Below are 27,889 nucleotides of genomic sequence, written 5' to 3'. Positions count from 1 at the left end.
CACGGAGTCAACGCTAATATGGATCTAGTTAGCGTGTCTGCAAGGAAAGCGCAAGTACGTGCGCTTCCTACGTCGTATGTGAACGACATCTTACAACACAACCATCTAACAACGCAATCGCACCGGCCCCATGGTGGCTAGTGGATCCCACCATCAAGAGGACCAGAAACCAGATTAGTGTCTTCAAAATGCTTCTCTGTTCCCGCGTTCAATTCTTGCCCAGCCTTTGTGAGACATACAAACTGTTTGCTGCATCAGACTGCGCCTTTACAAGGCTGCAACTTGGGCCTAGGGTAGCAGGTCTAATTCTCCTCCGCCTGTTTCACGGATGTCTTCCAATTGATCGATATATCAACTCTCGCTGCCTCAGCCGGTTGCAAGAGGGTATGTGTTATATCTCTCAAGAAGATATTCAAAGGAACGTTCTGTTACAGGGCGACTCGGACCCGCCAAAAGATTTAGCAGTGGTCGGATGCGGCTCGTGAATGGTGTTTGCAAAGTTTCACTGGCTCCTACCCAGCTGCTGTGAAACTTCGGAAACTAATATTCATTCAACTGGCCCATGTCACGGAAAGGCGCGTGGACATAGCTTGATCACGAGGTAGAAACTTTGAAAGTGCGGAAAGAGGCCAAGGCGCGCACTGCTCACTTCCAGTCCCATATAAACCTCTATCGCGTTTGAAAGGCCCACATGGATACGCGCGTAGCTTTCGCCTCAGCAAGGGAAATTCAAGCACCGGAGCACAGCAACTCACCCTGAACTCTATTCCCATAACCCGGGTGTTTCAACACAGCCTCAACGAAAGTCACCTTTACCGTCCGCTCCCTTGCGATTTTCTGGCCTACTGAGCAACATGTCGCTCAACCTCCCCACGGGATGTCCTAGGATCCCAGACAGCGTGTCGCGAAACGATCTCGTTGCTGTTGTCGTTGTGAAGCACGATGATGCTTACGATGTTAATCACAACTCGGCATACGAACGCCGCGAATTATTCGAGAAGAATTCTATTACAGGCCGGAATCAGTCCTGTGCGGCACAGATATACTTGCATCGCCTTGCCAGTCAACCTAAATACAGCTTCGGGAAAGGCTATCTACCGGAGCAGGAGCCGGAGCCACAGCTCGAGTCTGATTGCAAGTCTAAGTCTAAATCGGAAACAGATTTAGATTCATCTTTAGAGTCGGAATCCGGAGAAGAAGTCGATCAAGCGCGGCCGATTCCTATTTACGACGTCTACCTCCCAATCCGCTCTGCCGTAAAGCAACTGTTCGAACTGATGCCCGACGGCCCAGCTGGCTGCTGGCGGATAGAAGCGACTTCCATGGCTGTTGTGACAGTCGCTGGCGTGGAGATTCAGAAGCCACAACCCCGAACGACCACGAAGAAGAAGAAGTCGAAGTCACTACGGTCTTTACCTCACGCATTATACTTAGACGCATCGGTGATGTCCGTGATCACGTTTGGGAACATAACGATCAACTTGTGGCTTATTCAGAGCCCAGTTGAGGTGTTACGGTCAGACCGTGACTTCAAGGCAAACAACCTTCAGAAAGAATCGCAGAACGTAAATAGCGGACTTTAGGACTGGGCAAAGGACGCGTACATTTGGGATCTCCGCAAGAAACAGGTTTCATTTAACTCGTGGCGGGTGACCCAACGATTTACTGAAACGGTGGCGACAGCGAAGATTTACAAACATGCCAATGGAATAGGTGATAGAGACCGGGAGATGCTTATGTTTAGCAAACAGAACACGCATCACTCGATCGTACACTATCAACTGGCAGCGGAGCTTCATGGTGTACCTGTTGCCATCACCGACACACACGAATCTATGATTTCCTTCGCAGCGATGCAGCGTGACCTGCCTTCAATGCATCCCGGAGCCCGATTCAAGCTCGCTGCAGCTATTTTTAGACCGCTCTTCTCCGCTCTAGAATGGTTGCACTACAACCGAATCGTTCATGGATCCGTGACGCCGGCCAGTGTTCTATTACAAGTGGTGGGCGGTCGATTGTCGAAGCTGTTGCTCGTCGACTACTCATATGCCTACCTGGTTGACATGGGAGAGAACATGCCACAGGAATTGATGCGTCATGAAAGCACCCAGGCAATGGATATCATCGAAACCTGCAGCAATATCTGGACTCTTCGTCAAAAGCCACTACCAGAATGGAAACCTGAGCCGATTATGGCACAACTGGCTAGCCAGGCTGAACACCATTTCGCCATGGTCAAGCAAGCTTGCGATGATTTCTACTACCGGAAACCAGAGTCGTGGCAGAACAAAGCTCGAGCGAAGATGTTGGAAATGCTTGCTCTCAAGGAAAGGAAGTGGGAGCAAGCTAGAGAAGCCCAGGTCCGCAATTCTAGATTATTGCAGGTTAGTGCATTGACGCGAGCCGATTTGCAAAAGATTATGCTAGAATGGAAGCGGTTCAAGGCCAATCGATCTTACAACATGGGCGAGACGACCGCGGGCCAGCCTGACAACGAGGACTATGCAATGATCCTGACACTAGGTCATGCATACCTAGATGAATTGGCGAATTCTATATGCAGCGCCAAGGTCTACCCACAGCTGCCTTTGCCACATGAGATCTGCAGCAGGTTGCGATTTCTTGAGGGCGAAGATCGCGAGCCCTGGCAAATGTTCCGTGTTCATCAAACGCAGGAGTTCAACGTACAGTCCATCGGTAGGAAGTCTAAGGTCGTGCAGATCGAGAGTCGATCTTTGGCAGACTATCTTGCAGCCTGCCTTGAGACGTACCCCTCTTTACGGAACGAGGCTTTGAGGCAGTACGACCTGGAAATTGTACCAAACGGTGCTTGGCTTCTCCCAGAATTTGTGGAAGCCTTCCATGAGCGGCTGAAAAAGCGCATACGACTTCCATCCAACATCAACTCGACATTGGAAGCTCTTGGGAACGTCAATGCCGAAGGGGTACTCGCCGTCCCCGAAAGCTACGACATTTGCTACCATAGGCCGTCGCAGATGTTCAACATTACCCAAATGCATCGGACTGCCACCCTCAGCCAATTGAATTCAGGTCTAAATGACACCCGGATCCGGTGCGATAACTTCGTCGAGGTTCGCGGACAACCCAACCTCGAAGGTAACTTCGTACCTCTTCCCATGCTTCCCATGTTCGCGGAAGCGTTTCGGTACACGATCGGCCATCAACCAGAGCCTCGCCACGGTAATTCTATGCACGATCCTTCTGACTTCAGTCGCATGTCATCGCGTATAATTTTGGCGCACCAAGGCCTGGTTGCGTTCGCTTCAATGTCACAGACGCAGGACCAAGTCTCGCACTGCCCTAAAGATGAAGAAGACTTCCAACGGTCAGAGAAGTTCCTGCACACGTACTTTGGCGATATGAAGGTATTTCCAAAGGCTTCTGATGGTATGCACGAGTATCCGCGACCCGCCCATTGGGCTAAGTATAAGACAGCCGAGGAACTGCAAGCAGGGGTGGAAGCCAGCAAGCACAATTCACTGAAGTCAATACCTGTGTCACCAGAGTCTCCCGGGAGCTCATATTCATCCGGAAGTTTACCACCACTTTCTGTTTTAATGGACCGCGACCCAGGAGCACCATGCCACCTGGCCCAGGCAATCCGTAATAGAGCCAACGCCATTGCCCAGGCCAGCATCCCTTTCGAACGCCCAGTAGAAGACACGAATCCAGACAGTGCTATTGCACAACTCCAACGACGCGCAAACAATGCGGCACAGTCCAAAGGCGTGACAAACTCGTTCCTACAGAAGAACCCCAATATCCTGCGCAAGCCGCATGGGTACCTGGACGACCCAACCCAACCCTTCTACCCCGTTCAATTCGATCGGTCCGTAAGGGAGGATAATCAGGAGGTTAAAGGTATGCGACAACGCTGGGAGTTGACACTAGACAAGAACGAAACGTGGGAGGGTGGAGCGGGTCTTGTGCGGCATCCCCTTTGGGCTGAAGCTTCAGACGACGGGGTGTCACTGGATTCCTCCGTTCGTCGCGAACTGGTATTCGCAGACGCCCGCCTTCGAGCCGAGCCCACAGAGGTAGACGACGCCTCGGTGGACCAGAAGATGGCGCCCGACACCGTCCTTGGCAACGCAAACAGCATTTCGGACGATTCAAGGAACCTTGTTGGCAATCTGAATGACTTGCCCTCATTTCTTCCTCAATCTGGTGTGGCAGTCGGTTCCTATGATCCCGCGTTCCTCCGGTACCCCTCGGCCGTCCGAGCCATGGACAACCGCTCGTTCGAGAACTTGCCGAACTCTACAGTGGCGCACGTTCCGCAAGGATTATTCCGACGTGACGAAAAGCCGTCAAGCGCCCACTCTTTCTTCGAAGGACAGACGCGGATGCGCCCAAATGGTATGTCGCGTGGGGAGCACCGCCGGCAGACCTTGACAGCCACTGAGCGGGCTTGGGCTGAGAGGTTCCCTGGGCGACAATTGCCAACTGTGGAAGAGGAGAGTCTCCCGAATACACATGTGCCAGAGGACTGGGAGGGCGATTCTAAGATGACGGATGTGGATGAAGAATGATCGTAGTAGGGTGAATGGACATGTTGAAGGAGAGCGATATTGGTGTTGCGGTCAGGTCATGTCTTATTGGCATTTGCTTTGTTTGTTGTAGAAGATATCTACACTCATGATCATACGAAAATGTCTTCGATACATTGGAACGCATGTTTCATCTCGCAAAAGAGTGAACATTGGCCATGCACTTACCAAAGTCCCCACAAATTGTTTCCCTAAGTGATACGTGCGGCAATGCTTGATTACATGTCAGTCCTACTTGGCCTCCATAGTAGCTTCGATCGCGTCGAAGGAATGATCGTTACGAAGCTTTCACGCATCCCGAAATTACAAAAACCATATGGAGTTGAGCACCCTTTTGCCGGAATGAACGTTTGAGCGTGGTTGTCGACATACTGGATGGGGAGCATTGGCGCACACTTGTCTCCACACCGCGATGCTGGCTCGGGAAAAATGACGCAAGAGGCTGGTCTTGCTGGCATATCTACTATGGTCAATGCAAAGAGAATTGAACCGTTCATAGATGCAAGTTCCTCCTAAGTAGAAGTGCAGCGAAGTGCAGCGAAATACACGGTTGCCTATTCCAGGAGAATGGACTATTTTCCCTATTGTGGACAGGTTAGAGCTACTTTTGTAGACTCTCTGAGCATGCATTATAGGTTGTTCCTATGTCATACCCAACAGCTATTTAACGTAGTAATATCATTCATTCATTAGGTTATCATCAAAAATGGGTACGCATTGCTGTGTTCCACTATGCTGTGCACGCTAAATTGTGGAAACAAGGGGTATTCGCAAAGCTTACTTGTCCACCCCTCCTCTTTTCAAATACCCGTAAACGCCGTAGCCGTCACTGATTCGTAGCGAGGAGTTACACCTCCCATGTCCTAACCAACGAGGTGACAGTGATGTCAAAGTCATGTCACGTTCCCCGTTCAACATCCAAACTCCCCCTAATCTTGAAACCCGTACTCATCCTCTCCGCGAATCCAGGCCTCCTTGCCGCCGAACGTCCCGCCGAGCTTCCCCTCCTAGCGGCACTCCCATTCGTGCCATTACTCACAATTATAGGCTTCTTCCCCGGACTCGATGGCGCAGTGCCTCGACTCGTAACAGGCAGCAGCGTCAGACTCCCACCGCCATCGAGATAGCTCTCGATGCTTGGTCTACCGCGCGTGCTGAGTGCGGCCTCAAGAGCATGCACATCGACTGTAAACCCGTCAAATTTCTCGTTGCTGCTGCTGCCGCCGTGTATCTCACTAGGCGGCGGCCTGGGTGCTCGCCACTCTGTCCAGCGCCTCTTCACCTCCCGGAAGAAATCGCTAATCGCATCGAGCGACAGCGCGATAAATATCATAGGAATAGAGATCGCGAATCCGATCCCAAACATGAATTTGCCGACGTAGGTGAGCGGCAGACTGGGCTGGTCGCCACCGGGTAGGTGCGGAAACTCGCGGACGTTGATGGTGAAGAGTGCGGCGATGAAACTGAGTGGGAGGAATATAATGGTGACGATGGTGAAGACCATGATGGTTTGGCTCTGGCGGGCTGTACCGGCAGCCTGGTCACGGGCAAACCGTGCCTCGAACGCGTTGGCGTGTTTCTGCTTCAGATCCAACAGATCCGTGATGCTCTCGTAGATACGGCTAGCTTGTTTGTCCATTCGCTCAAGGTCGCTGACGTGGTTCTTCAGCAAAGTGCCCTGCTCTTTGAAGCGGCGCTTGAGGTCTTGCTGACGGCGGTGCTCTTTCTGGTAGATCTCGATGATGCAGGGTTCCATGGCTTCGTGTACGGTGCGCTGGTCTTCGAGAACTTTGGTGATCATGGCGATTTCGTCCCGAATGTCTTTGATCTCAGTGAGGAGGTCGGTTTCGGCACCGATATCGAGGAGCTCATCGACGAAGAGGGGAGAATGTGTTGGCCCCATGTCATCATCGTGGAAATCTTCCTCTGGGATTGGCGGGTCGGCAAGAGCATGTCGGTGTGAGTGCGAGTGTGTACCGCGCCTGTTCTTGTGCTCAAGGTGCCGAATTTCGGCTTCGAGGTGACGCGAAAAGCGGTTTGGTCGGCGGTGGTGTTGGAGCCAAGCTGATGCTTTCTTGGAAGCGGCGTTAAAGTCTTCGAAGAGACGCGTCTCCGTTTCGGTCGCTTCGCCAATGGACGATTCGAACATGTCCAAGAACTGATAGTCCTCGTCGCCCATGCGGTGGCGGTCAAAGACACCAGAGCATCTATTCGTAATTACCATAGCCAGATCGTACACCGACTGGACTGGTTCGCGGGTATTGCTATTGATGTTCTCGATGATCCCATCCAAAACGTTCAGAGGATCGTTCCTCGGCTGCTGCCACCGTTGTGGAAAGGCAGTCACTATCAAATCCTTGCCTAAAATCCACATCCATAGCTGGTCTACCATGAAAACTTTTGGATCGACCTCGCTATCCTCAGATGTCATTCTCCTGGTTTGATAGCGATAGACCACTTGATCCTGATCTCTCGATCGCGTATCGATGTTGTGGTAGAAGAACTGATCAAGGGTCCTCCTGACGTGCAGGCTCACGGTCGAGCTCCCTAGATGTGCCCTCAACAGCATCTCATCGTAAGTCTCCGCTTTCTTCAATCTAGGCTTGATCATCAAGCCCTCATTCTTCTCCTTCTCCTTCTCTTTTAGCCACTGTGCGCGCGCAATTGCATCCTGCATTTCTTGTCTATTAGTGTTAGTCTCGAAATGCAGGTAAGGCATGAAGGTAAAGATGTTTCCCTTTGCTGTCAGCAAAGTTTCCTTTCGGCCAGGGCTACCTGGTGACCGGAGCAGACTGCCACGACTGCCGCTTAATGGTGTGCTAGCTTGTCTGGGTCGCTGGTTATCGCCACGTCGCGACGGTGTGTCGGTACCGCCCGACCGACCTCCAGCTTGCCTGTTACCACTCCATTTTGGTGTCTTTTTCTGCTTCTCCTTCTTTTGATGCGGCTTGTATTCCTTCCCTGACCCTGATCCCATTGTGCCGACTGTCCAATCTGTTTGGTCCGTACTCACGGTGCCGGTTCGGACCGGCGACTTTGGTATTGGCGGTGGATGGTGCTCTTGGAACCCAGACGCGGTATCAATACCTAAACCACTCTCACTACCCTGACTGACAACGATCGCTGGTGGCCCATGGTCTGCGCTGTCCGACAAATCAGAATCGTCTTGCAGCTTAGTCTGTCGCGGTATGCTCTGACATAAGGGTCGCATGAAATGTGAATGGACCTGCTGTCCGCGATGCTGTTGAGCAAAACTGCTCTCCAGGGCAATGTAACCCGGCACATCGTGCGCGCCTTCCTCCACGAACGCTTTCGTCAGGAGCGCTTCTACCCATGCTAGATTGTTGGCAGGTAGATGAATCCAACGGAAATCGACCGCCTTGTCCTGCTTAGGTAGCACTGTAAAAGCTGGTTTGCGCGGATTATTTGGATCCTTGCCGTAGAGGATCTCGAAGACGCTTCGCTTCGTGACGCGATTTTCGTTGTGGAAGTTGCCAAAGTCGACAATCGTCCCGCTGAATCCCTGACAGGCGCACAAAGCGTCTTTGCTCAGTGTTTCCAGCTGGTTGAAGGGAGCTAGCTTATTGACGATGTCCTTGTTCTTCTGCTTTGCCGCGAGGATGAAGGGGGTTATGCCGAACGCATCACGAGCCGTGCGCTTACAGTCCTCGCGCTCGAGAAGGCACTGAACGACGTCAAGGTGGTCATTCTGCGCCGCGATGTGAAGGGACGTCATGCCGTTCAAAAGCCTGGCGTTGATCTCTGCACCTGCACCCAGTAGTATCCGTATTATTTTAACACTGCCTTGCTGACACGCATTGTGTAAGGGCGTCCACTTGCCATCACTTCTCGCTTTGACGTTCGCGCCATAGTGTACCAGCAACTCCACAATGTCATCCCTCCCATGCGCAACCGCCAAATGCAATGCTGTCTTCTCTTTCCCCTCCACCGCATTGATGTCCGCTCGCGGCCCCTTCTGCCTTGTCAAAAGCATCTCGCAAAGTTCCTTCTTCCCCGTGCTCGCCGCCCAATGCAGCGGTGTCCTCTTCGTCTCATCCTGTCCCTTCTCCCCGTCGATGATAACGCCCGTCCTCAGCAGCAGCTCAATCACACTACTGCCCCAATTGCAATGTTTGTCCGCAGCCAGATTGTGGAGCACGTTCCGCCCTTTGTTATCCTTCCTGTTGACGTCCGCGCCCCGTTTCAGGAGCTCATCCAGAACATGCCAATGATTCTTCCAAGCGGCCGTCATTAGCGCGGTGCGCCCTTGCTTGTCGCATACATCAACGTCGCCACCGAAACGAAGAAGAATTCGCACAATCCCTACATCGTTTTTCTCGACTGCGCGAAGCAGCGGACTGACTCTGCCTCCTGGTGCGCCGTTCGCTTTAGCGCCGTTCTTCAAGAGATATTCTGCTATCTGGATGTTTCCTCTTTCCGAGGCGCGCATGAGTCCGATGCGAAGGAGGTGCTCGATGGGCTTTGAATGAATTTTCGCGTCTTCGATAATGGCGATGGCGGCGTCATTGTGGCGCTCTTCGATGGCCTTGAGGAGGCGTGGTTCGGTGCGGACGTGGTGTGTCGAAGATGCGCCGTCGCTTTGGAGCGATGGCGGGCGCGCCATGATGCAGTATATGGGTACTAAAGGCCTTATCCTCTATCCTGGAGTAGGGCAGGGTACCCAGACATTCGAGGCGTTCATGCTCGCTGCTGTGTTCGGGAAGACGGTCGAGGGCGGTGAGGTCGCGGTGGTCGGCGCGAATGTAATCACATCCAGCTTCAAGGACGGATGTCGCGCTGGAGTTCTTCTCCCAACGTGCGTTCTGCGCGTCGTGCAACCACTGCGCATTGAAGCTGAGGTCCCCAGATGCCTGCGCTCACCGCGTAGCTCCATCCTTGCAGTGAACCGCCAAGCCAGGCGTGCATATCGAAGATCAGCACATCATCACGTGTACTCAGCCGCATCTCCACCCTCCACATGCACTACGCATTTGCCGGTTCCCCGCACATGGTGGCTACCCAAGGCGCGAAGGCCGAGATGCTTCGTAAACAGGAACGAGGAAGAATCAGGAAGGTGGAGACTCAGTATCGTGTTCATGAACTGGGCGTGCCAGCACACGCGGCTGAAGCCGCGACGCGCATCGGCGAATGAGGATCCAGATGACGTACAATAGAGACATAGCTCGGCATACCTCAATAATCCTACATTTCCCTCTTCTGCTCGACACCTCCTGACCGCCAGTCTTGACGTGCGTACTTTAGAGCTTCAACAGCTCCATCGTGGTTGCGAAATTGGTTGCGAACATTCAACACGGTTCGCAGCGTTCAACATGGCTGTACATCAACACCAAGCACTCGACTCCAAAGATACGGCAAGCAGAGCTATCACGCGGGCATATTCGCAGACATACCAGACTTATCAGTACCATTTGGTGGTAGTGGCATTTATTGCGTCTTTGTACGGACTCTACTACCAGATTTCGGGTATCTATCGCGAGTATGCTAGCAGGCATAGTAAACACCATCATCAACACGATATGTACTTCTCCTCTTCTATCACTCCTCCAAATGCCACGGAACTGCCAGCATCATCTCAATCGAACTACACGAAGTCCGTATTCCTACCCTACGTCCACCAATTCAGAACCGAGAGCGTGCCCTTGGTTTGGGTAACTGTTCACACTGGAGAGAAGGATGTACTCATTGATATGCCCATCGATACGGGTTCGACAGGCCTATTGATCGGCGCGCCGCTACTCCCAGGTATCGATCGCAATGCTGGAACGCGCGGTTGCCAATACCTCTCCAGCAGCAGGATCGTGTACGTGGGGCGGTACCTGGATCTCAATCTGACATTCCACGGAGTCAAGGGCGTGACGGCCGAGACGAGGGTGCCAGTGCTGATTGTCGACAAGAGCTGGGTATGTCCGTGGTATGATCCGACGAAGCATGGTTTTGAGTGCCCATTAGGGCCCGAGGGCGAGGAGCCGATGGAACGTGACGTGAGCAGGATCACGTATATGGGGGTGGGATTCGGTCGGAATAAGAACGCTGTAGGACAGCGCACCGCCACCTCGTGGGGTAATCCCTTCTTGAATATCGACTCGATCAATGGGACTCGACTGGGGCCACAGGAGTTGAAGGCAGGCTATATCGTCTCAACGAAGGGGATACAGCTCGGTCTGACGAGAGAAAACACACAAGAGTTTAATTTCATGGTGTTGGGGCCAGGTGTAACGCATGCGGTAGACCCACGAGATTGGGCGATGCCCCTTATGCAATTCCGAGTGAATGGGCGTGAGAGCATTCCTGGCAGTGCTCTGATTGACACCGGAATTCCGCAGATGTATATAAGAGCGGAGGATAGCATGCCGCTTCCTGAGGTCATCATCAAGAACCCGAAGGAAGGGGGTTCGCCGACAGTTCATCGCGTGAAGAACGGCACTCGGATCGCCATCGACTTCGGCTCATCTGTAAAAGGAGAGCTTGGCGAGACGAAAGCATCGTACTCATTTGAGGTCGGGCAAAGCTCATTGATGGCGCCTTCCTACGTCGTGCCGGGAAAGCAAGAGCCCCCGCCATACGTGAACACCGGGCGCAACTTCCTCAAAGGCTACTCAATTGCCTTTGACGCGGTGGATGGTCGCTTGGGATTCCGTCCTGTGCAGACAATTCAGTCCATGATTTGAAGTCCCAACTCGTGCCATGTCTCATGTCTTCCACCTCTGCTTGTGCTCTTTCCTCCCTCGCTCCCTGTCATCATTCTCGTCCAGCCTTGCCGCAACAGTGAATAGCCTTTCTGCGATACCGTTCAGGACGTTCCCACTCGCACTCCTGTTTCTCGTTTTCGGAGGTTGCGCCGGCGCCTGGATGCCCAAGCCCATCCCATGCTCTTTCTCTGCGCCGCCATGGAGTCACTTGACAGTCATGCTCCTCATCGGGCTTCGGAAATCGTTCCTCAGCTCCCTGTACTCCTCGAGCGCCTTCAGCAGCACCATATGCGCCTGTTCGCCGTCCAAACCGGCTATCACTACCGCAGCAGCCACACCCTCGAAACCTTTTACGAAGACAGGGTAGCCGCCCCCTTCCAAGCTATATTTAGCTCTCTCGTCGACTGCGAGGCCAGAGTTCTCTCCAAATCTCCTCTCGTCCCCGTTAAACTTGCAGTGCAGATACCACGTCGAGTGGCCCCAGCGCAGAACGGTGGCAGCTTTCCGGCGTGTCTGGGCTTCGTCGTCGGGCATACAGCCGGGCATGGAAGGCGAGTGGAACAGGGTCTGCGACGACGATAGCGAGATGTGGATGATGGCGGGGCAGTCTGCGGTCCTCAAGGCATTGCGCAGGATATTCCCAATGACCCAGGCGTGTTCGCACGTGAAGTGGGCGAATGTGAAGGCGCGTTCCTCCCTGCTCAGATCGTCGAGCGACCGTGTCGGCGACGGGAGTGCGTCGAGCATCGTGTGCGGCGTAGCGTGTATTGTACAGTCGGGGGGTATATCTGAATGGTATGATACAGAATAAAGGAAAGGACGCCTTAAACTATGCTACGAATGCGGGACAACAGAGCAGGATGCACGGGGGAAGGTAAAGCGGGGCCTAGCTGAGAGCAGTACACCCGCGAGTGAGATTGCTCTCAACCTAATATATGTCCAGCATGGCGCAGGCAACGCAAAGCGCAACGTCGTCTTGTCTCAGGCTGCACACTGTGCCGTCTGGCGGCCGCGGCGTATTACGCAGTCGTGTAACGGCGCTGCTATGGCTCTACGCATCCGTGCGCCTCTCCCGTAGCAAGTCTAACCGGGCGACATGCCCCTCACACCACACGAGTTGCCTCATCGCACCCCGTTTCGAAATTTCCGCCGTTTCGTTGCGCGCCTCGCCTGTCCCGAGTTTCGTCCAACGTTTCCCTCGTACCTGCCGATGTTGTGTGTCGTGCATGTCATCTGTCAGGCCGCCGGCAGCACGCGACATTGCAGGCGCTGCGAACCCAACACCGACATGTTGACCACGACTTTGAGACAGAGCCCTACGAATCCAGAAACCATGTCCCACGCCTCCCGAGCCGAGGCGACCGAAGAAGCGGGTCCCGCTCCGCGACGCGGTGCTGTTCGCCCACGCGCTCATTCACCCTCGCTTGCCGACCCGTCATCTCGCTTCTGTTAAGACAGGGAGGCGTCCACATATTACCACGCGTCGCCAAGCCGTCCATGGGTATTGTTGAAACTCTTACTTTTCTTGTGCTTCTTCTGCGCGGGAGATTGCCGAGGGTGCGCGGAGAGATGGGTCCAATGGGTCCTCCTGGGTTGTACAAAGCCCACTTGATTCCCGGAGCGGTGTTTCTAGTGCGTTTTGCGGCCCGGCGTATAGCGTATACATGGTGTTATTCTCCGCGTCAGTGTATGGAGATACCCATCTCTGTTTCTTGTCCCTTATCAATCTCCTACTGCCCTTTCGTTTCCCTTCGCTGCTGCTTCTTGAAACACTTGTTTCCTTCTGTCCCTTTCCCACTCTCGGAACATCGTTTAATTGCAGCACCAGTCCGCCCCATCCAATCAACCGCAGCCTGATCACCACGCCGAGCTTTGCGCTTTTTTCGTCCTGTTTCGCACCGCGGCATGCTCGGCGTACTAATTTCACGTTCTTGATTACCTTTTCTTCTTGATAAACAGCATTGGGCGTTCTACCATTAGACATGACTAACTTCACGACGCTAGTGTGTGGCTGGTGAAGCGTGGAAGAAGACAAGAAAGGACCATTCGCAACCTCAAACAGCATTATAGGCGCGAATATCTCGACGTGGAGGATCAAATAAGATAACCATCCACGGTATATAGAACAATGCCAATGCCTGATGCCACGCCGACGTCCAGGCAATGTTTGTTGGTGCTGAGATTAGCCAGTAGAAGAATCGTGCGGGCAGCGTGTCACCGACGCTAGGTGCAGTACACGAGCAAACGGGTGGATACGGCGAGGTGGTGAAGCTGTCCTTGGGTGTTGTGGATGATTTTGTGAAGTGAGCAATGAGACAACCGCGGGAATATGATGGTCGGAGTACAGTTTTGTGATATCAGCTTTCTCTGTGCAATGTTTTGCAGCACACAGAGCCTTAGTACGGCCATGGAAGCTACTCACTTGGCAGTGAAAGCATAATCACGTGATGTCATCTTTGTCGGCTCAGAGATACGTTATGGTTGTGCAAACAACATGCATAATATAAGTCAATTCTGTTACAGTACATCTCTTTGTCAGAAGCCCTCCGTTCTAGCAGTCATCGATCCTTAGTCCTTCGTGAGACCAATTCGTCTTCACCATTCACTTTCACTCGAACGCAGTCACTCTCACCGCCAGGTACACTAGTCCTAATTGCATGCCAAGAACTCTTTGCTAGCCGTACAAACGCAGTGGATATATTTCGAGTCGCGGCCTTGAATTTCGAGTCTTCAACCTCACTTTCGCAACCACCTTCTACCCAAAGCTGGCCCAGACCCCCACTTTGCGCACACTTTCCACATATCCCCCTTGTAAAGCTCGCATTCTCAACACGCCGCAGCAATGCAGCTCCTCCATGCCTTTTTCCACATCTTCAAGACTATCAGTCTACTCTCTTGGTATCTCGAGTCCCCTCACGTCGCCCACCTCGGAAAGCGTCTTGCCAATTGCCCTCATCCCACCCTCGCATGTCTGCAAGCAAGTCAGAACGCGCTGCGCGAGTACCAGGAGTGTGAGCGACAAAAGCTACTTGATGAGATGCATCAAGTTCAGTTGCGAGAGGTGCAGGATAAGAAGCACCAAGCCGAGTTGACCAACAATGCTACGTTGTGGAAGATGAGAGGCGAAGCACCACCTGTGTACGTCGACCAGCGGACTTTCATCACGAACAACATCAACAACAACATTCCGTTCTACAATTTCTGTCCCAATGACATCAACCCGGCTCAATTCTTCAAAAACCTGGAGCGAAATTGCGATAGCCTCCACAAACTAAACCAACTCGATTCGAAATCGAAGGAGACGTGGCTTCGAGCAGCAGAAATGGCGAGCCTGTCGGGGAAGCAAATCCCTCCTGTCTTAGCCATCGATGCCCCAGACTCCTCAACCGCTCATGACGAATGGAGTCCTTGGTTTCACGCGCAATCCGGTATCTCTCTCGATATTGTAGAGACCCACATCGTCACCAGCCCCAAAGGTTTCTTGGAACTCCTTTGCATGTTTCTGCTTGTGGCCTGGCTGGTACGCTGGCTCTATTCCAAGTTGCTCCGTCTCATAACCTGGCTCCTGTACAAACCGGCAAAGTCAGTCCACACCGAACACAAAGCTGAAACCGATAAACCCGTCCAACCCGATCATCCAGCCCAATCCCATCAGACTGCGCAACCTGCTTCGCCAGCCCAATTCGAGCAAGTAGCTCAACGTCCGCAGACTCCTCAAGCGGAAGATTCGAGCACGACATTTCCCGAGGTGACAACAATCAGGAGGCTGGAGCTGAGACGTCTCAAGGAGCAAGCCAATGGCAACAATGGACGTGAAAACGCTGAGAGGATGCTTGGATCACGGATCGAAGAGGTAATGTCAATTGTTGGCAAATGAGCGGACGCTTTATGCTAATTGTAACACAGCTAATGCAGGAGGATCTGCTTGGAGAATGGTTCACTCAAGGGATGCCCATTCGTCCAGCCAACGCCGAAGTGGTCGATCGGACCATACAAGCCGTAGACGCCGCGCAGAGAGGTCAAGGACCCAGAAGGCGAGTGGAGCTGGACGAACAAGACGAGCTATAGTGGCTGGAGACAGAGTGGGGATATGGAAAGAGTTGCAGCGGCTCTACGGATGACGAGCAATGAGACATGAATAGAGTAGCGGCATAGCAAAAGGATAATAGTCGCCGATCAAGCGCACAAGACTTTTCCCGTTCAACCATACAGTACTTGCACATGACAAGCTATACGAAGATGAATGACTGGGTTTACTCTTCTGAGATGTATCCAGCTCCTTCCTCACCTCGATCGCAGCCCTGGTTCCCTCTTCAATCGCGTTATCTATGAAACTTCTCCAGCCCAAAACCCAATCCAAGTTCGCAAACACAATTTCATGTCTCACCCTCATGTCGTCTAAATGGTTAGCCAAAAGCCCTGGGAGTAGCGCTGTCCCATCCCCGGCAGCAAAAAGCTATTCGTAGGAATGCTGCAATTATCTACGGGGAAGGGCATTGGCTCCCTTTCGAGGTCGTCTAATGTTTGTCGTATCTTTGAGAGAGTGATCGCTTCAGGGTAGGTTGGGCAATATGTGCGCAATAAGGTAGCAGGGAAAGTTGATACTTCATGACATCCTGGAAACTTTATTAAACATCGACCCATATGTTGGCTGCATGCACTGTAGATTTGGCTGTCTCATTGGGACTTAGTCCGAGGTTCGCAGCCAGCTAAGCATATTTTCACCACTCATAGGGACCAGATATAGAGACCGACGGAGCAACTCGGACTTCCTCTAAGAGTTGAAGATCAGCTCGTCAACAAGAAAGATCAGCAAGTGCTATATAGGATTAAATGCCTGAGGGTAACTCAGTTTACAATGAGTTTCTTGAATGCTAATGTAATACTGTATCCTTAGTATCCATTCTCAGGATATGCTACTGCCAAAAGGTCGACTTATACCTTGGGCTGCTGTGAGATGTAAAGATGCGTATGTGCTCATAGTGGATCGCTGTCAATGACGCTAGGCTGCATTCAGCTAGTTTATCATGAACGCGTTCTCCCGCACGAAGGCGCTTTACATCACTCTCAACACCCCCACATCGCGCTTTTGGACTGGGAAGTACGGTTCCCGACTGAAGATACGAGGACACAGAACTGTCGAGCTTGCGACTACAATGACGACCTTTCGAAACGAGTGTGCTCCTAGTATATAATGTTCGAAGCGGAGCCGGAGCCGACTCTGGGTACAGAAAACCAAGGACCACTCGACCATGAGTTGACACAACGTATCTCTGCTCTGCGTGATGAGTTCGCGAAATATCTTGCTGGAGCTCATGCAAGGCATGCAGACCTTTCCGCGGTCTTGGAGCGACCTCCAGCCGAATATGACACCATACAGAACGTTGCCAACCAACGGCTCGCGGCATACAACAAGCATGTCAGCGCCTCGAATAAATCTAGACGAAAGCAAAAGCCTGGACCAAAACTAGACAACCTTGCACCCGACGTCGCACAGCTAGAGAACTTCTGGAAGGTTGCGAAGCTCTCATCAGGAATACTTGCCTTTCAAAAACTGTTCTTCTGGGACCGATCTAGTATGCTTCAGTACAAGACAAGAGGAGGGCTTTCGCACTTTGGTAAATGGGGTGAGTGAGTTCGGGAAATATCTCCTGCTTCGAACCTTTTCCCAAAGCCGGACTAATCACGTGACTCTACCGCAGCCAGAAAAGGGGCCCTTATGACAGGCATAAATCAGAACAGCTTCTCAAAGCACTTCGATCACGCGATTAAAGTCGACATTGTTGCTCAAGATGGATTGGAGTGGGTTCGTGTATGCTCGGCTACGGAGAAGAAGCTATTGTTCGACCTCGCAAAGTTAGGCTGGCAAAATGATTCTGATTCTGACGTTGAGGAAGGTTCGGACAATTGCAATTCCGTCGCACGTGCTTCGAATATCACCAATATCACCAATGGTGACGATGCGCTAGAGATCTTGAGAGACGCTCACAAGCTCGCCCGCGCCGCTAAAGCAAACCCTATACGAGGCCAGACACCAAGGATACGCTTCGTCATGACTCGCGTTGCGTCTGGCCGGGTGAAGGAGATCGATGCAATCTTGGACAAAATTCGTGCTACAGGAGCAATACTTCAATGCGTTGATGAGCTACCGGAGGCAGTCGATTTGGACGTAGAGCTTCCAAGGATGCTGCCTGGACCGATCCCATCCATCTCGCAAGTCCTCAACGTGGATTACACAATTCTGCGTGGGCTTGTCAGCGACATCTCTCATTGCGAGTGTACCTTGCAAGATGACCAAGTCAGACAGGTTCGGGAGAGCATAGAGATAGAGATGGCTGAGAAGTTTCTCCCAGCTGTTTTCTACCCAACGGTTGCCTCGTACCCTATGGTTTGTACCACAGACACTGTCGAACAACTGTATCAGTAAGTCATGGAACGCAGACTACGGGTAAATTCAGATGCTAATGCAGCCCCGTAGGATTCTTGATCTGAGAGGGTCCTCCACAGAACAACAGCGGGCAGATGTTCTTTTCGCCCGAGGAAGCCACGCGAACGCAAAAGCGGAAGACTTGATCGACGAATGGCGCAAACTCTCCATCCATGCCGCACCCGACCACCTTCACTTGCCTATCCGCGTGGTGTCGAGTCAGCTCGACGAAAACCTAGCAAAGCTTCCCGCAATGGCAAAGAAGATGGTAGACTTGGAACTCTACTACTACAGCCCTGCCACGAAGAGTAGCGCTCCTGCCACTCGGAGCAGTTTCTTATACGGTTGGGCTCATCGCTTGACCACCTTGACGGGAAATGGCGCGGTATCAAAGTATCAGATGAGCGATCGGCTCGACCAGGGTGGGTTGGGAGATGGCGAGGAGGGCCCGCATTTCTGGCTGTTGGCTCAGATGACCCGGGTGTTATATGGTCGGCCACGGCACATGTGGACAGTTCCGGATGAGGAGAACAAGGTGGGCACAGAAGCACTGCAGACTGGAGAAGCTGGGTCGAGTTGAACGGCTCAACAATAGACGTCCGTAGAGATCACCTGTTTTATCTGAACAAAAATCATGTTAACGATGATCATCTTTCAGTCGTAGCTGCAGAAACCGTTTCAACATCAGTGAACTAGTAAATTCCATTCTTTCCCTCATGTAAAATGCCGCTCGAAAACAAAAATCTTACAACGTGTATCCAGGCCGTCTATTTCATCATATTAATAATGTTACTTAAATGCTGACCACGAAATGCTCAAAGCGGGCTCTTGATTCCTCAGCCTTCCCTGCTAGGGTTCGTCGGAGACTTCGCGCGCGTACTGGTAGGAGCCCGACATTCGGAGTTTATACTGTTACAGGAGCGCGGCGACGCAGATGACGGCAGAGATTCACTGTGGTAAAGTCAGTATGAATTCAGGTGACTAAATGGAAAATTTTCGGATAAGAGATCCACAAGGCTGTGTTGGCCGGATGTACAACAAAGAAAGTGCGAAACGAAGAGTGCGAGAAGAAGCATTTGCTCACTGGCATCTTTTGGGATCCGGATGTTGTCCCTGTGGAACAGACGGGGTGTATGATGAGTAGAAGAGGTTAAAAGATTGAAAAGATGCTGTCCGCACCGAAGGAAGAAGCGGTTGTGGCAGAGCGAGAACCTTGGGTATGCATACAGACGCAAGGGATAGGCTGATGTACGCTGTCCTGCGTAGTAAAAGAGGAGCAACGAAACCTGGATTAGTGGGTGCATAGAAAGGGCCTGAAAAAGGAAAAGAAGGAGCTCCTACTCACGCAGACCTGTCACTCAGGAATGGTAGTCCAGATTGAGTTCTCATTATGGGTGTTATACATATTAGCGCACTGATATCTCTTGTGCCTGAGTCGGATTTTCCGGGAAATGGCCATATGGTCTATATGGAAATATTTCGCAGAGCTCTTGGTAAGCCTTCAAATATCCTGGTGTTATTCCGTCGGTCTTTGGATCTTGGGCTCCAAATGGTGCAGATACATTATAGGAAAACTGGCCGGGGTGCGAAACTACGGAAATAGTCTGTCACAGTATGTTGCAGTAGAATGAAAGCAAATCCCCGGATTAATATTTAGCGATCCCTGGCGGTTTCAGTGGCCTTCAGATTTCTCCATAAGGTGGGTTGAATGTTTGCGATGTTAGTAACCATTTCCTCACGGATCATGGAGTAGCGGCCATCGATAGAAACTCGGAAAGGTGTCCATTGTGGCCTCCAGTTACCTTCGGTTGGTTAGGTCTTAAATGGCCAGCTCAAGGCGCTCTCGAGTGTGAGAGCACGGCTGTTGTCTGAAATTAGAAGGGATCATGCAACCGGAAGCCGGCGCTGTTCCGAGCAGTAAGGCATGCCGAAACACCATTGACATGGTTCGAAACCTCACTTGTGAAGGACAACCTTTCCTGGGGCGGCTTGAGATCTATCAGGAGCCTCTGGACCGGACACATGTTTCCCTCATGGAGTGGGCCTGATAATTGACGTGCCTGCACAGTGATACTGCCAGCAGCTTTACCCGGGTGGAGGATATTCACTTGGTTGATTCTGTCTCGGATCCCATTGACCTTCATAGAATGCCAAGTCGGGCTGGAAGCCATACACGGGCGTCTGGGGCGAAGATAGCGAATGCGTGACGTTAGGATCCAGCACATAGTCAGGTAAAGCAGTTTCCGAGGGGTTCCTGGTAGCATAAGTGGACCACGGCCCCTGATCTTTGGCCATCTGGATTGCAAAAGAGCTGATTAGATTTTGAGATTGTACGTACTCATTTGCTCGTTCATCATTATGCTGCTCATTGAGAAGTGGCCCAACATTTTGATAAGGTGACACTGGATTGTTCGAAATTGCTGGCTGGCATTCGATAACACGCCTGTTCAATGTTTCGTGGTGGACGTCGGAAGTGTGTTCCAACTTGACTGACTTCGAGCCCTCTCGGGTGGGACCATCAAGCTCAGTGGATCTGATAATGTCGGCATCAGTCAAAAGACAAATCGAAATTCTGTAGCACTGGCTGCTCACCTTCTTATTGGTTGCCAGTGACTGTCATCAGTAATGTGGGTACACTAGCTAGGGTCAGGGCGATCTTCTAAAAGAAGTTAATGACGAGAGAGAGACCTACTCTTCCTTTCTGCCTCCTGCACTTGTCGCATGCACCTCGTTTCCTTGTCTCTTTGTACGCGCTTCGTTCTTCGACAGTCATCTTTCTCTTCGTTTTTGGGCGCATGGATCGGCCGTCATGCGCGCTCCAAACGAATTGCTGTGCGCTAGTGGGGGATGTTTTGGGTTGCGAGTGTTCCGAATCTACGGTAGCTCGAGACTCTTTCCTCGTCCGCTCTGCCAGCTTTGGAGAGAGCATGGATTCAACTATTGAAGGGGATGTGCATCCGGAAGCGCTCAAAACTTCGCTGCCCTCAGACAACACATTCACATGTACATTGGAAGCATCCAGTGCATGCTCTTGTGCAGGAAATCTGAAATTGTTCAAGGAGATGGAATCCGTAGTCGAGTTTCCCGACTGCATTCGAGAAAGCTCTGCAATCAGAAAATCAATAGCAGCTCGATGTTTCCGTTCCCGAAGAGTTTTGCACTCGGGATAGGCATGCCTTAGCTTTTCAGAGAGTGTATCGGAGTCGACCTGTAAATACACATTTGTTAGAAACGCTCAACAGAGTTTAGCATAGGTACGGGATCACATACCGGATACTTGAAAACGATGCCGGCCCATGGCGGAAGTTCGTCGCTTGTGAGCTGTTGGCGTATTATGAAGTCCATGTCGAGTTTCGTCGGAGCAATTAAAGAGGTCGCGATAGGCTCGAAAATTAGGAACTTGCGGGAAGATCATACTAAGCCCTCCCAATGTTAGTTGGAGGCAATGATCGGCTGGTCATGTTCCTACCGAACGCTTTTATGAAGACGGAAGGAACGTCTCAAATCTGATGTCAAGTGGGCTTGGCTGTTTTGAGTGCCTATTCATCCGAAAAACGATGCTACGAATAGGAAGACCCGACTGCAGAATACGAGGGGTGTAAGGAACAGATGAGACGAGGTCACCGCTGGGGCGGAGTAGCGGCCTCAAGACGAATAGGCAACCATATGTATGTGAACGGAGAACACATCAGAAACACCGTGCATGGGCACGGCGTCCCGAAGCAGATGGGTAGCGGCAGGCTTGGTGCAAGGGTCAGTGTCAGATGGATAGATGGAGCGCGGTACGTTCACGCACCGACCGCTTCACGACTGGAACACGAGGATACACAGACTGGGATAAACTATGTATAACGGGGCATTGGCCTGGTGGAAGTTGCGTGTTCGAGGGCCATCGACACGTAGCCGGGCTGGGGCGCAGCTGATTGGGTGCGGGGAATGTCCAGCCTGGGCCGTATTGGGCATCACCAGCACGGTTACCTAGTGTCGGGCAGAAATGCAGCATAGCCGGTCATTTCTGGGCGAATCCAGGTGCTTGCCGTAGCATCCCAGGTAGGAACGTGTCGCAAATGTTCTCGTGGCCAGCGCATCGCGATCAGTTGCAAGCCCTGCAAAGCCCTTCCAGACGTCGTTTGCCGATCCCGTGAGGCGGCTCTATACACAGATCGATGTGCATCTGAATGAGGCTGATGGGAGAGGACCTCGCGTGATGCGACGCGTCAAATGCGCACTTGTTCGGACAATTGTGCTTTTCATCCATCAGTGTCGCTCTTTCCTGAACGGGTAGAGTAAGCGAGCTGCACGAGAAACAGCACCCCAAGTGTGAATTAATAGCTCTGGCCAGACGTCAGGAGCCCTAAGGACAACGCATATCTGGGTCATCCTCTCAAACCCAATTCCTTGGGTTCCGTCTTACCCTGCTCGAGGCAATCTCCCATGCAGCTGGATCACAGGCACGGTAAGCACGTGCTTCACTTCCGCGGGCCTGGGAATTGACCATGAGAGACAATTCGGTATGCTCCAGGTCGTCTAACATGCATATATGGTGTTTCAGGGCATGCATAACCGCAGAAGAGAACATGCCAATTGCTGATGACCCAGCCGAAGACGGTCATGCTCGTATAGTCGTCATTCATATAACCATCACGTCATCGCCAATACACAATCAAATCTTACCCCCTGACTTAGCTCTCCAAGTCATACAGCAAACACCCACCCGTCCTGAAGTTGTATACAAAAGCCTTCCCACCCTCTCCACTCCTCGCAGATCCTTCGTTGACCATCTCCTTCCATCTTGCCGCGTACTTGAGCAATAAGTCATGCAGCTCCTGGAGATACTTCCTTTCTGCAAGGGGCAGATTCTGGATGACCCTTCGCCAACTATCTGGATCGCTCAATCGAGTCTCGTGGATCGAGTTCATCACTTCATCTTTCGTCTCGATCGCCGCGATTGGTGCGCCCTGGAAAGCCGTCAGGAGCTCCGCCGAACGAGATTGTGCAGCTTCTACGATACTCCATTTGTTACTCTTCTTGGACCGATGGTGTGACATGAGCACATCTACGCTAGCTTTAGCCGCCGTGGTGGAGGAAGATGTCGTAGGTAATGCTTTTGTGAGACGTTGAGCAGCCGTTCCTTCACGTGCCTCCCTATCACGTAGCTCGTTGCGAAGGTAGTTGAGTAGGTCCGCGCTTCGGAGATCCGTATCTTCCTTCTTTGCGATGCTCTTTACTTTGAGATCAGGCTTGTCCGGTGCGATGCCGTGCTTGATCACGATGAGCCAGCTATGCCGATCATCTCTATAGTGACGAAGCAGGTCCTCTACCGAATGCGCATCTATTGCCAGTTCCGCTGTGTAGCCGTTAGCGATGAGCTCAGCGACCATCTTCACGCCCGTAGAGCGGAGAACTGCAGAGTCAAAGCTGGCAACGAGACAGTCGCATCGTCTTGGCATCCATGACACTGCTGGCGTATCCTCCTCAGCCTGTTTCCTAAGAAAAGCAGATCTCTCTGGTCTCTTCAAATATCGCATCATGGAGTTGACAAGACGATCCCACCCGATGTTGACACCGACACCATGATATGCCGCGGCAGGGTGAGCATGCCCAGGACCTTTAGGGCGATACTCTTGAATGAGTTTGTCATATCTACCGCCAGCAGCAAGGACTTCACGCTTCTTTCCGTCAAATAGGCACTGGAAGAGAACACCCCCAGAATAGAATTTTTCGTTGAAGCTGCTGAGAGCGTTGATGTAGACCTTGCGTTTGATGTTCCAGTGCTTCATATAGCTGACCACAGAAGACAGATGAGAAAAGATTGCGCGCGTCCGGTCCAGATACTTCGTCCCCTCAAAGATCCTGCGCAACTTGGCGAATGCCTTGTCAGGTGTGTCCCGCCAATCGAACCGGGCAAGGTCGTCGAGCGAAGTTGACGATACGCCGATTTCTGGGGCTCGCAGTTCGTTTTTGATATTCTGCCACTTGAACTTGTCGATATTCAATTTGCTGAGAACTTCTTTGACCGCCGGACGTCGAGGGGCATTGATCCTGCAAAAATCCATGATTATGTCCAAGAGGTCAGCATGATTAATGTGAAAACACATCTGGGCAGAAGCTAGAGAAGGAAATTCGTCAATGATCTCGTCGACAACCTTTAACACTTCAGACTCTTTCAAAGCGAGGTCTAATGTATCGTACGAAAGTATGTCGAAATCGGCTTCTCCACTGCTACGAGGAGCTCCACCGTAGTTGTCGCGATAGACGGAGCCAATGGTGAAAGTCTTCTCCAAGAACGGAGCACCACGGCCTATGCTGCGGGCGTACGGCAATGTCAAGTCATATGGCAGCTGTACTAGCGTACCAGATGGATCGAACAGCTTGACGACATGCTTGTTCGCATAATGATCAGACCATGGGAGGAGTAATTGGCGTTGTACTTCGACTGCACCGTGGCCGCGGAAGACCAAGCCAAGCCGGCTCTTGACCAGATTCTGCAGAAGAATATCGTTCGCCTGAATGTTCTGCGCACCAGCGCTGTTGCCCATATCCCAGGCATAATCTTTCGCTTGAGTGTCAGGCTTTTGAGAGAACAATGCTGCCATCATCTTTGTATAGTGAGGCGAATTCCGGTCAGATAGTGCTTTCAATGCTTCTTTGACAGCTTCGTCTTCAATCTGCAGAGGCACCTTGCCACTTCGCAGGAGCTCAGCACAGCTCGGTCGTTCGCTGGGGCGATGACTGATGAGCGAAGTGATGATGTTGCCTTGTAAGGACTTTTCCTGGGTTTCGAACTCTGGAGGGAGCGTATGCTTTCGTTCGCGCAACTGCCGGAGGACTTGGTCTCGCTCCATGCCAGTATTCAGAGGGTAGCACATTTCGAAGAAAATAATACCCATCGAGTACATGTCGACCTTGTCGTTGTAGTTACCGGTTACACTCGATCTCAACTCGGGTGCAACATACAGTGCCGTACCGATGCTGCGTGTCATGTCGCTCTCGGGCAGTATTCCAGTTGACGCCTTACGGTCTAACCTCTGATACTGTCCGCTCGTTGCAAGACCGAAGTCGCCAATCTTTGGGACTTTGGCCATGTCGATGAAGATATTATCGGGCTTCAAATCGCGGTGAATGATACCGTGGCTGTGGATATGGGCCAGACCTTCCAACATCTGACGGAACAGTCGCCAGACCTCATCAGGATCGTCATACAGGCCCCGGCGAATCAAGTCTCGTAATGTCTGCTTCTCACAAAGTTCCATTTGAATGTACAAGATGGTCCTCGCAGGCCGCTGAGGCATCGAAGTCGAAGCAGTTCGTTTCTTTGCGATAGGTGAGTGAGCATCAGCCACGCTAGCGTCGTCCTCTGGGCCGTGTTAGCTTTCAACGTATGAGGGACATGTGTCGCTTGCCTGTATCTGATCCGAATACGATGGCACCGTCGTCATTGTTCGCATACTCGTCATCAGAACCGAATTCGATCTTTGGGTACCCACTTGAGCTGATAAAGTCCAGACCTCCGGTGCTCGCCCCGTAACCACTCGCGCCGGTGTCACCAGGTGAGATATCTGATTCTGACCCGGAATCGTCCGCATCGAATGTAGTAGATTCACCCTCATCATCAGAATCGGACATTGTCATTGTCTCCTCCTCGGGCCAGGCTGTGTAATAGCGAACGACACAGGGGTGATTCAGCCGGGATAACAGCATGACCTCAGACAAGACTTCGGTGAGCGCTGAGGCCGTCTTTTGCCGGATCTTTTTAATAGCGTAGATTCGTCCATCGACTTTGTTACGAGCCTTGACCACTTCGCCATAGCCTCCTTTGCCTAAGCGATCTTGTTCAACCCAGTCGCTCGTGTAGCGGGAATATGTCATGCCTCCGACTCCAGTGGAAGATTCGCGACGCAAATGATAATGTGCTAACGAAGTCGAAGAATGTCGAGATCGCATCGGTGTGGGTGGCTGTTCGTATACTGGCACGTCGTCGCGCAGGAATTCGCACGGGATTAAGTCGAATGCAGAAGGTCGCTTCTTCGGATCAGGTTTGAAAAACTTCCTAAGAATTTCTTGCAGAGGCTCAGAACAACCAAGTGCATCGGACAGATCCTTGGGGGAGTTATACTTCTGCGGAACGTCTAAGCCGAAAAGCATCTGGAGGAACACAACTCCCAAATCCCAAACGTCAGTCTTGCGTGATCGCCGTACCTCTTGGGCTAATTCGGCCGGAATCCAGAATGCCGATCGAGAGGCGACGAAAGGCTGACCTGTACGACCGAAGTTTTTCAGGCTATGCAACGTCTCTTGGAAACCGGCATCAGCTAGCTTCACGGCTATGCCTCCGGTCGATGATTTGTGTAGTAAGATGTTGTGCGGATGAATTCGTTTGTGTATGATGCCGTTCCGATGGTAGTAATCGAGCGCCTCTAAGAGATCTACGGTCCACGATCTCACCCTTGCGACAGCGATTTGACCGTCATCATCCAGCTTCTCACCTAGCGAGCCTTTGTCACCGAATTCAAAGAGCACATTGATCTCCCATACAGCTTCAGGCAATTGCTCGATCTTGAAGTCAAAGACGCTTAAGATAGTGGACTGGCGTAGCTTCTTTATCTCTTCCATCTCTTCTTCGAAATCGGTTATAGCTCGTTTTAGCTGGGCGGCATCTGACGGTTTCTCGGCGCCGACTCGAACGCGCTTCATAACCAGAGTGATCGCATCGCCGTCTCCAACGGGTTTCACGAGCAGCTGCTCAGTGACCGGGCCTTCGCGGAATGGCAGCAGTCCTTCTACCGCAGTGCATTCGGTGGTCTTTCCATCATACTGCAGCTCGATAACCCTGTCAAAAGATACGTGGCTTCCATTGTGGGCGTTTTGGAAAGAAGGGGTGGGTGTGATGGTCGATATGCGGTTACGGCGCTTCGCCATCAGCTCTTTCCGTCTCATTTCGTCATTGACCATCTGTTGCAGGGCGCGGTCCTCTTCGGCCTTCGCTTCATTCCGCTTCTTCTGGAGTTCTTCCTCGTGCTGTTTCGCGAGCTCAACTGCAGCTGCTTCCTGCACAGCTCGCTCGGCTTCTAAGTTTGCGAAAGTGCCATCGTTCTCTCGAACTGCGATCTCATCTTCTAAGATGTCTTGAATTGATGTGGCAATATCGTGCAGCATTACTTCACCAACCAGCTCTCTCGGCCGCTTTTTGAGCGTAGCCTGCAACGCTTGAAGAGTCTTGAGTCGCAGATGACCCGTGTCTTCCAAAGTGAGGATGGGCAAAGACTTGGGATATGTGGCTGTGATCTTCGCACATAAGGTGCAGGATATGTCCTCGTTAGAGAAAGCTCGGAGTTTCAACCGAAGTACTCTGTCGGTAGTTTTCTAGGCTCGATTTAGCACCTGTCTGCACGTGAGGTTGCGAACGATTCGCGCTGAACGCATGGCGCATTTAGAGCGATTGTGTACTTACACCCCATGAACCTTTAGCCTCGACTTCCTGGTAGTCGTCCATGAAAATGGCTTTCAAGACTTCGCGTTCATCTTCTTGGGCCTGCGAAAGTGCTTCCGAGGGCTGCGCGGCCTGGACATCGCTTGCAGAGCGCCCGGCGGTGGGAGCCATGCTATACGGCGTGGATACATCTGACTGTGATTTGGTTCGCGGTGTTTTTGGCGGGGCCATTTTTGGCTGTGTCGTAAGTGGTACAATGAGTCAACATGGGCGTTGACGTAGGGGAGACAGGGCAGCCGAAGCTGCCGCCCTTCACACTGCAGACATGGTGCTTTTCACTGCTGCAGGTTTTGTTGCTGTGGAGGGATGAGCTGGACAACCTTTCTTCGCCGCCAGCTCATGGAAAGTAGCGGTGGCACCCCACAATGCGGCATGCGCGCCATCCCGCTTTGACGCTAGGGTGCCCGACGCGACTTCCATGCTTGAGTGGGTCACGACACACAACAAACGGCGCTGGAAGGCCACTTCTCTCTCTTCTCGTCGACTTGCCAGAAGATCGATTACGCGATTCATGGAAGCCTATCTGGTCACTCTTCCCTCGACAAAAGCCGCGTTTTGGTGACGTGAGCACCCCGCCCGCCCTTCGCTTCAGATAGTAAACAAGCCGCCAAACAAACCCGCAATCGAATTTACGAGGGCTCTACGAGCAATACTAGGCGCTTAATTCCTCTCGACACCAATCTGACAGTCT

The 27,889-nt window shown here is 52.0% G+C and overlaps 7 protein-coding genes across 7 annotated transcripts; 4 read left to right on the top strand and 3 right to left on the bottom strand.

Moving 5' to 3' along the window:
- Positions 1–854: 854 nt before the first annotated feature.
- Positions 855–4,553, top strand: N0V89_005477 (uncharacterized protein; the record flags this gene model as incomplete). The annotated part of the gene is given in 2 exon segments (XM_056214254.1): positions 855–1,565; positions 1,584–4,553. The coding sequence occupies 2 exon segments, from the start codon at positions 855–857 to the stop codon at positions 4,551–4,553; spliced, it is 3,681 nt and encodes a 1,226-aa protein (XP_056071521.1).
- Positions 4,554–5,469: 916 nt separating this feature from the next.
- N0V89_005476 (uncharacterized protein) lies at positions 5,470–9,195 on the bottom strand (the record flags this gene model as incomplete). The annotated part of the gene is made up of 1 exon (XM_056214253.1): positions 5,470–9,195. The coding sequence occupies one exon, from the start codon at positions 9,193–9,195 to the stop codon at positions 5,470–5,472; it is 3,726 nt and encodes a 1,241-aa protein (XP_056071520.1).
- Positions 9,196–9,901: 706 nt separating this feature from the next.
- Positions 9,902–11,260, top strand: N0V89_005475 (uncharacterized protein; the record flags this gene model as incomplete). Its single annotated transcript, XM_056214252.1, has 1 exon — positions 9,902–11,260. One exon carries the CDS (start codon positions 9,902–9,904, stop codon positions 11,258–11,260), a length of 1,359 nt encoding a protein of 452 aa, XP_056071519.1.
- A 225-nt stretch (positions 11,261–11,485) lies between these two features.
- On the bottom strand, positions 11,486–12,028 carry N0V89_005474 (uncharacterized protein; the record flags this gene model as incomplete). Its single annotated transcript, XM_056214251.1, has 1 exon — positions 11,486–12,028. One exon carries the CDS (start codon positions 12,026–12,028, stop codon positions 11,486–11,488), a length of 543 nt encoding a protein of 180 aa, XP_056071518.1.
- Positions 12,029–14,123: 2,095 nt separating this feature from the next.
- N0V89_005473 (uncharacterized protein) lies at positions 14,124–15,349 on the top strand (the record flags this gene model as incomplete). Its single annotated transcript, XM_056214250.1, has 2 exons — positions 14,124–15,134; positions 15,188–15,349. 2 exons carry the CDS (start codon positions 14,124–14,126, stop codon positions 15,347–15,349), a joined length of 1,173 nt encoding a protein of 390 aa, XP_056071517.1.
- Positions 15,350–16,475: 1,126 nt separating this feature from the next.
- Positions 16,476–18,288, top strand: N0V89_005472 (uncharacterized protein; the record flags this gene model as incomplete). The annotated part of the gene is made up of 3 exons (XM_056214249.1): positions 16,476–16,908; positions 16,984–17,704; positions 17,760–18,288. The coding sequence occupies 3 exons, from the start codon at positions 16,476–16,478 to the stop codon at positions 18,286–18,288; spliced, it is 1,683 nt and encodes a 560-aa protein (XP_056071516.1).
- A 4,102-nt stretch (positions 18,289–22,390) lies between these two features.
- On the bottom strand, positions 22,391–27,369 carry GCN2 (eukaryotic translation initiation factor 2-alpha kinase; the record flags this gene model as incomplete). The annotated part of the gene is made up of 3 exons (XM_056214248.1): positions 22,391–25,063; positions 25,131–27,071; positions 27,160–27,369. The coding sequence occupies 3 exons, from the start codon at positions 27,367–27,369 to the stop codon at positions 22,391–22,393; spliced, it is 4,824 nt and encodes a 1,607-aa protein (XP_056071515.1).
- Between the last annotated feature and the right edge of the window lie 520 nt (positions 27,370–27,889).

Source organism: Didymosphaeria variabile, assembly GCF_027946475.1.
Source record: "Didymosphaeria variabile strain IMI 356815 chromosome Unknown scaffold_4, whole genome shotgun sequence".
NCBI lineage: Eukaryota > Fungi > Ascomycota > Dothideomycetes > Pleosporales > Didymosphaeriaceae > Didymosphaeria > Didymosphaeria variabile.
This window is presented reverse-complemented; position numbering and strand designations above follow the sequence as displayed.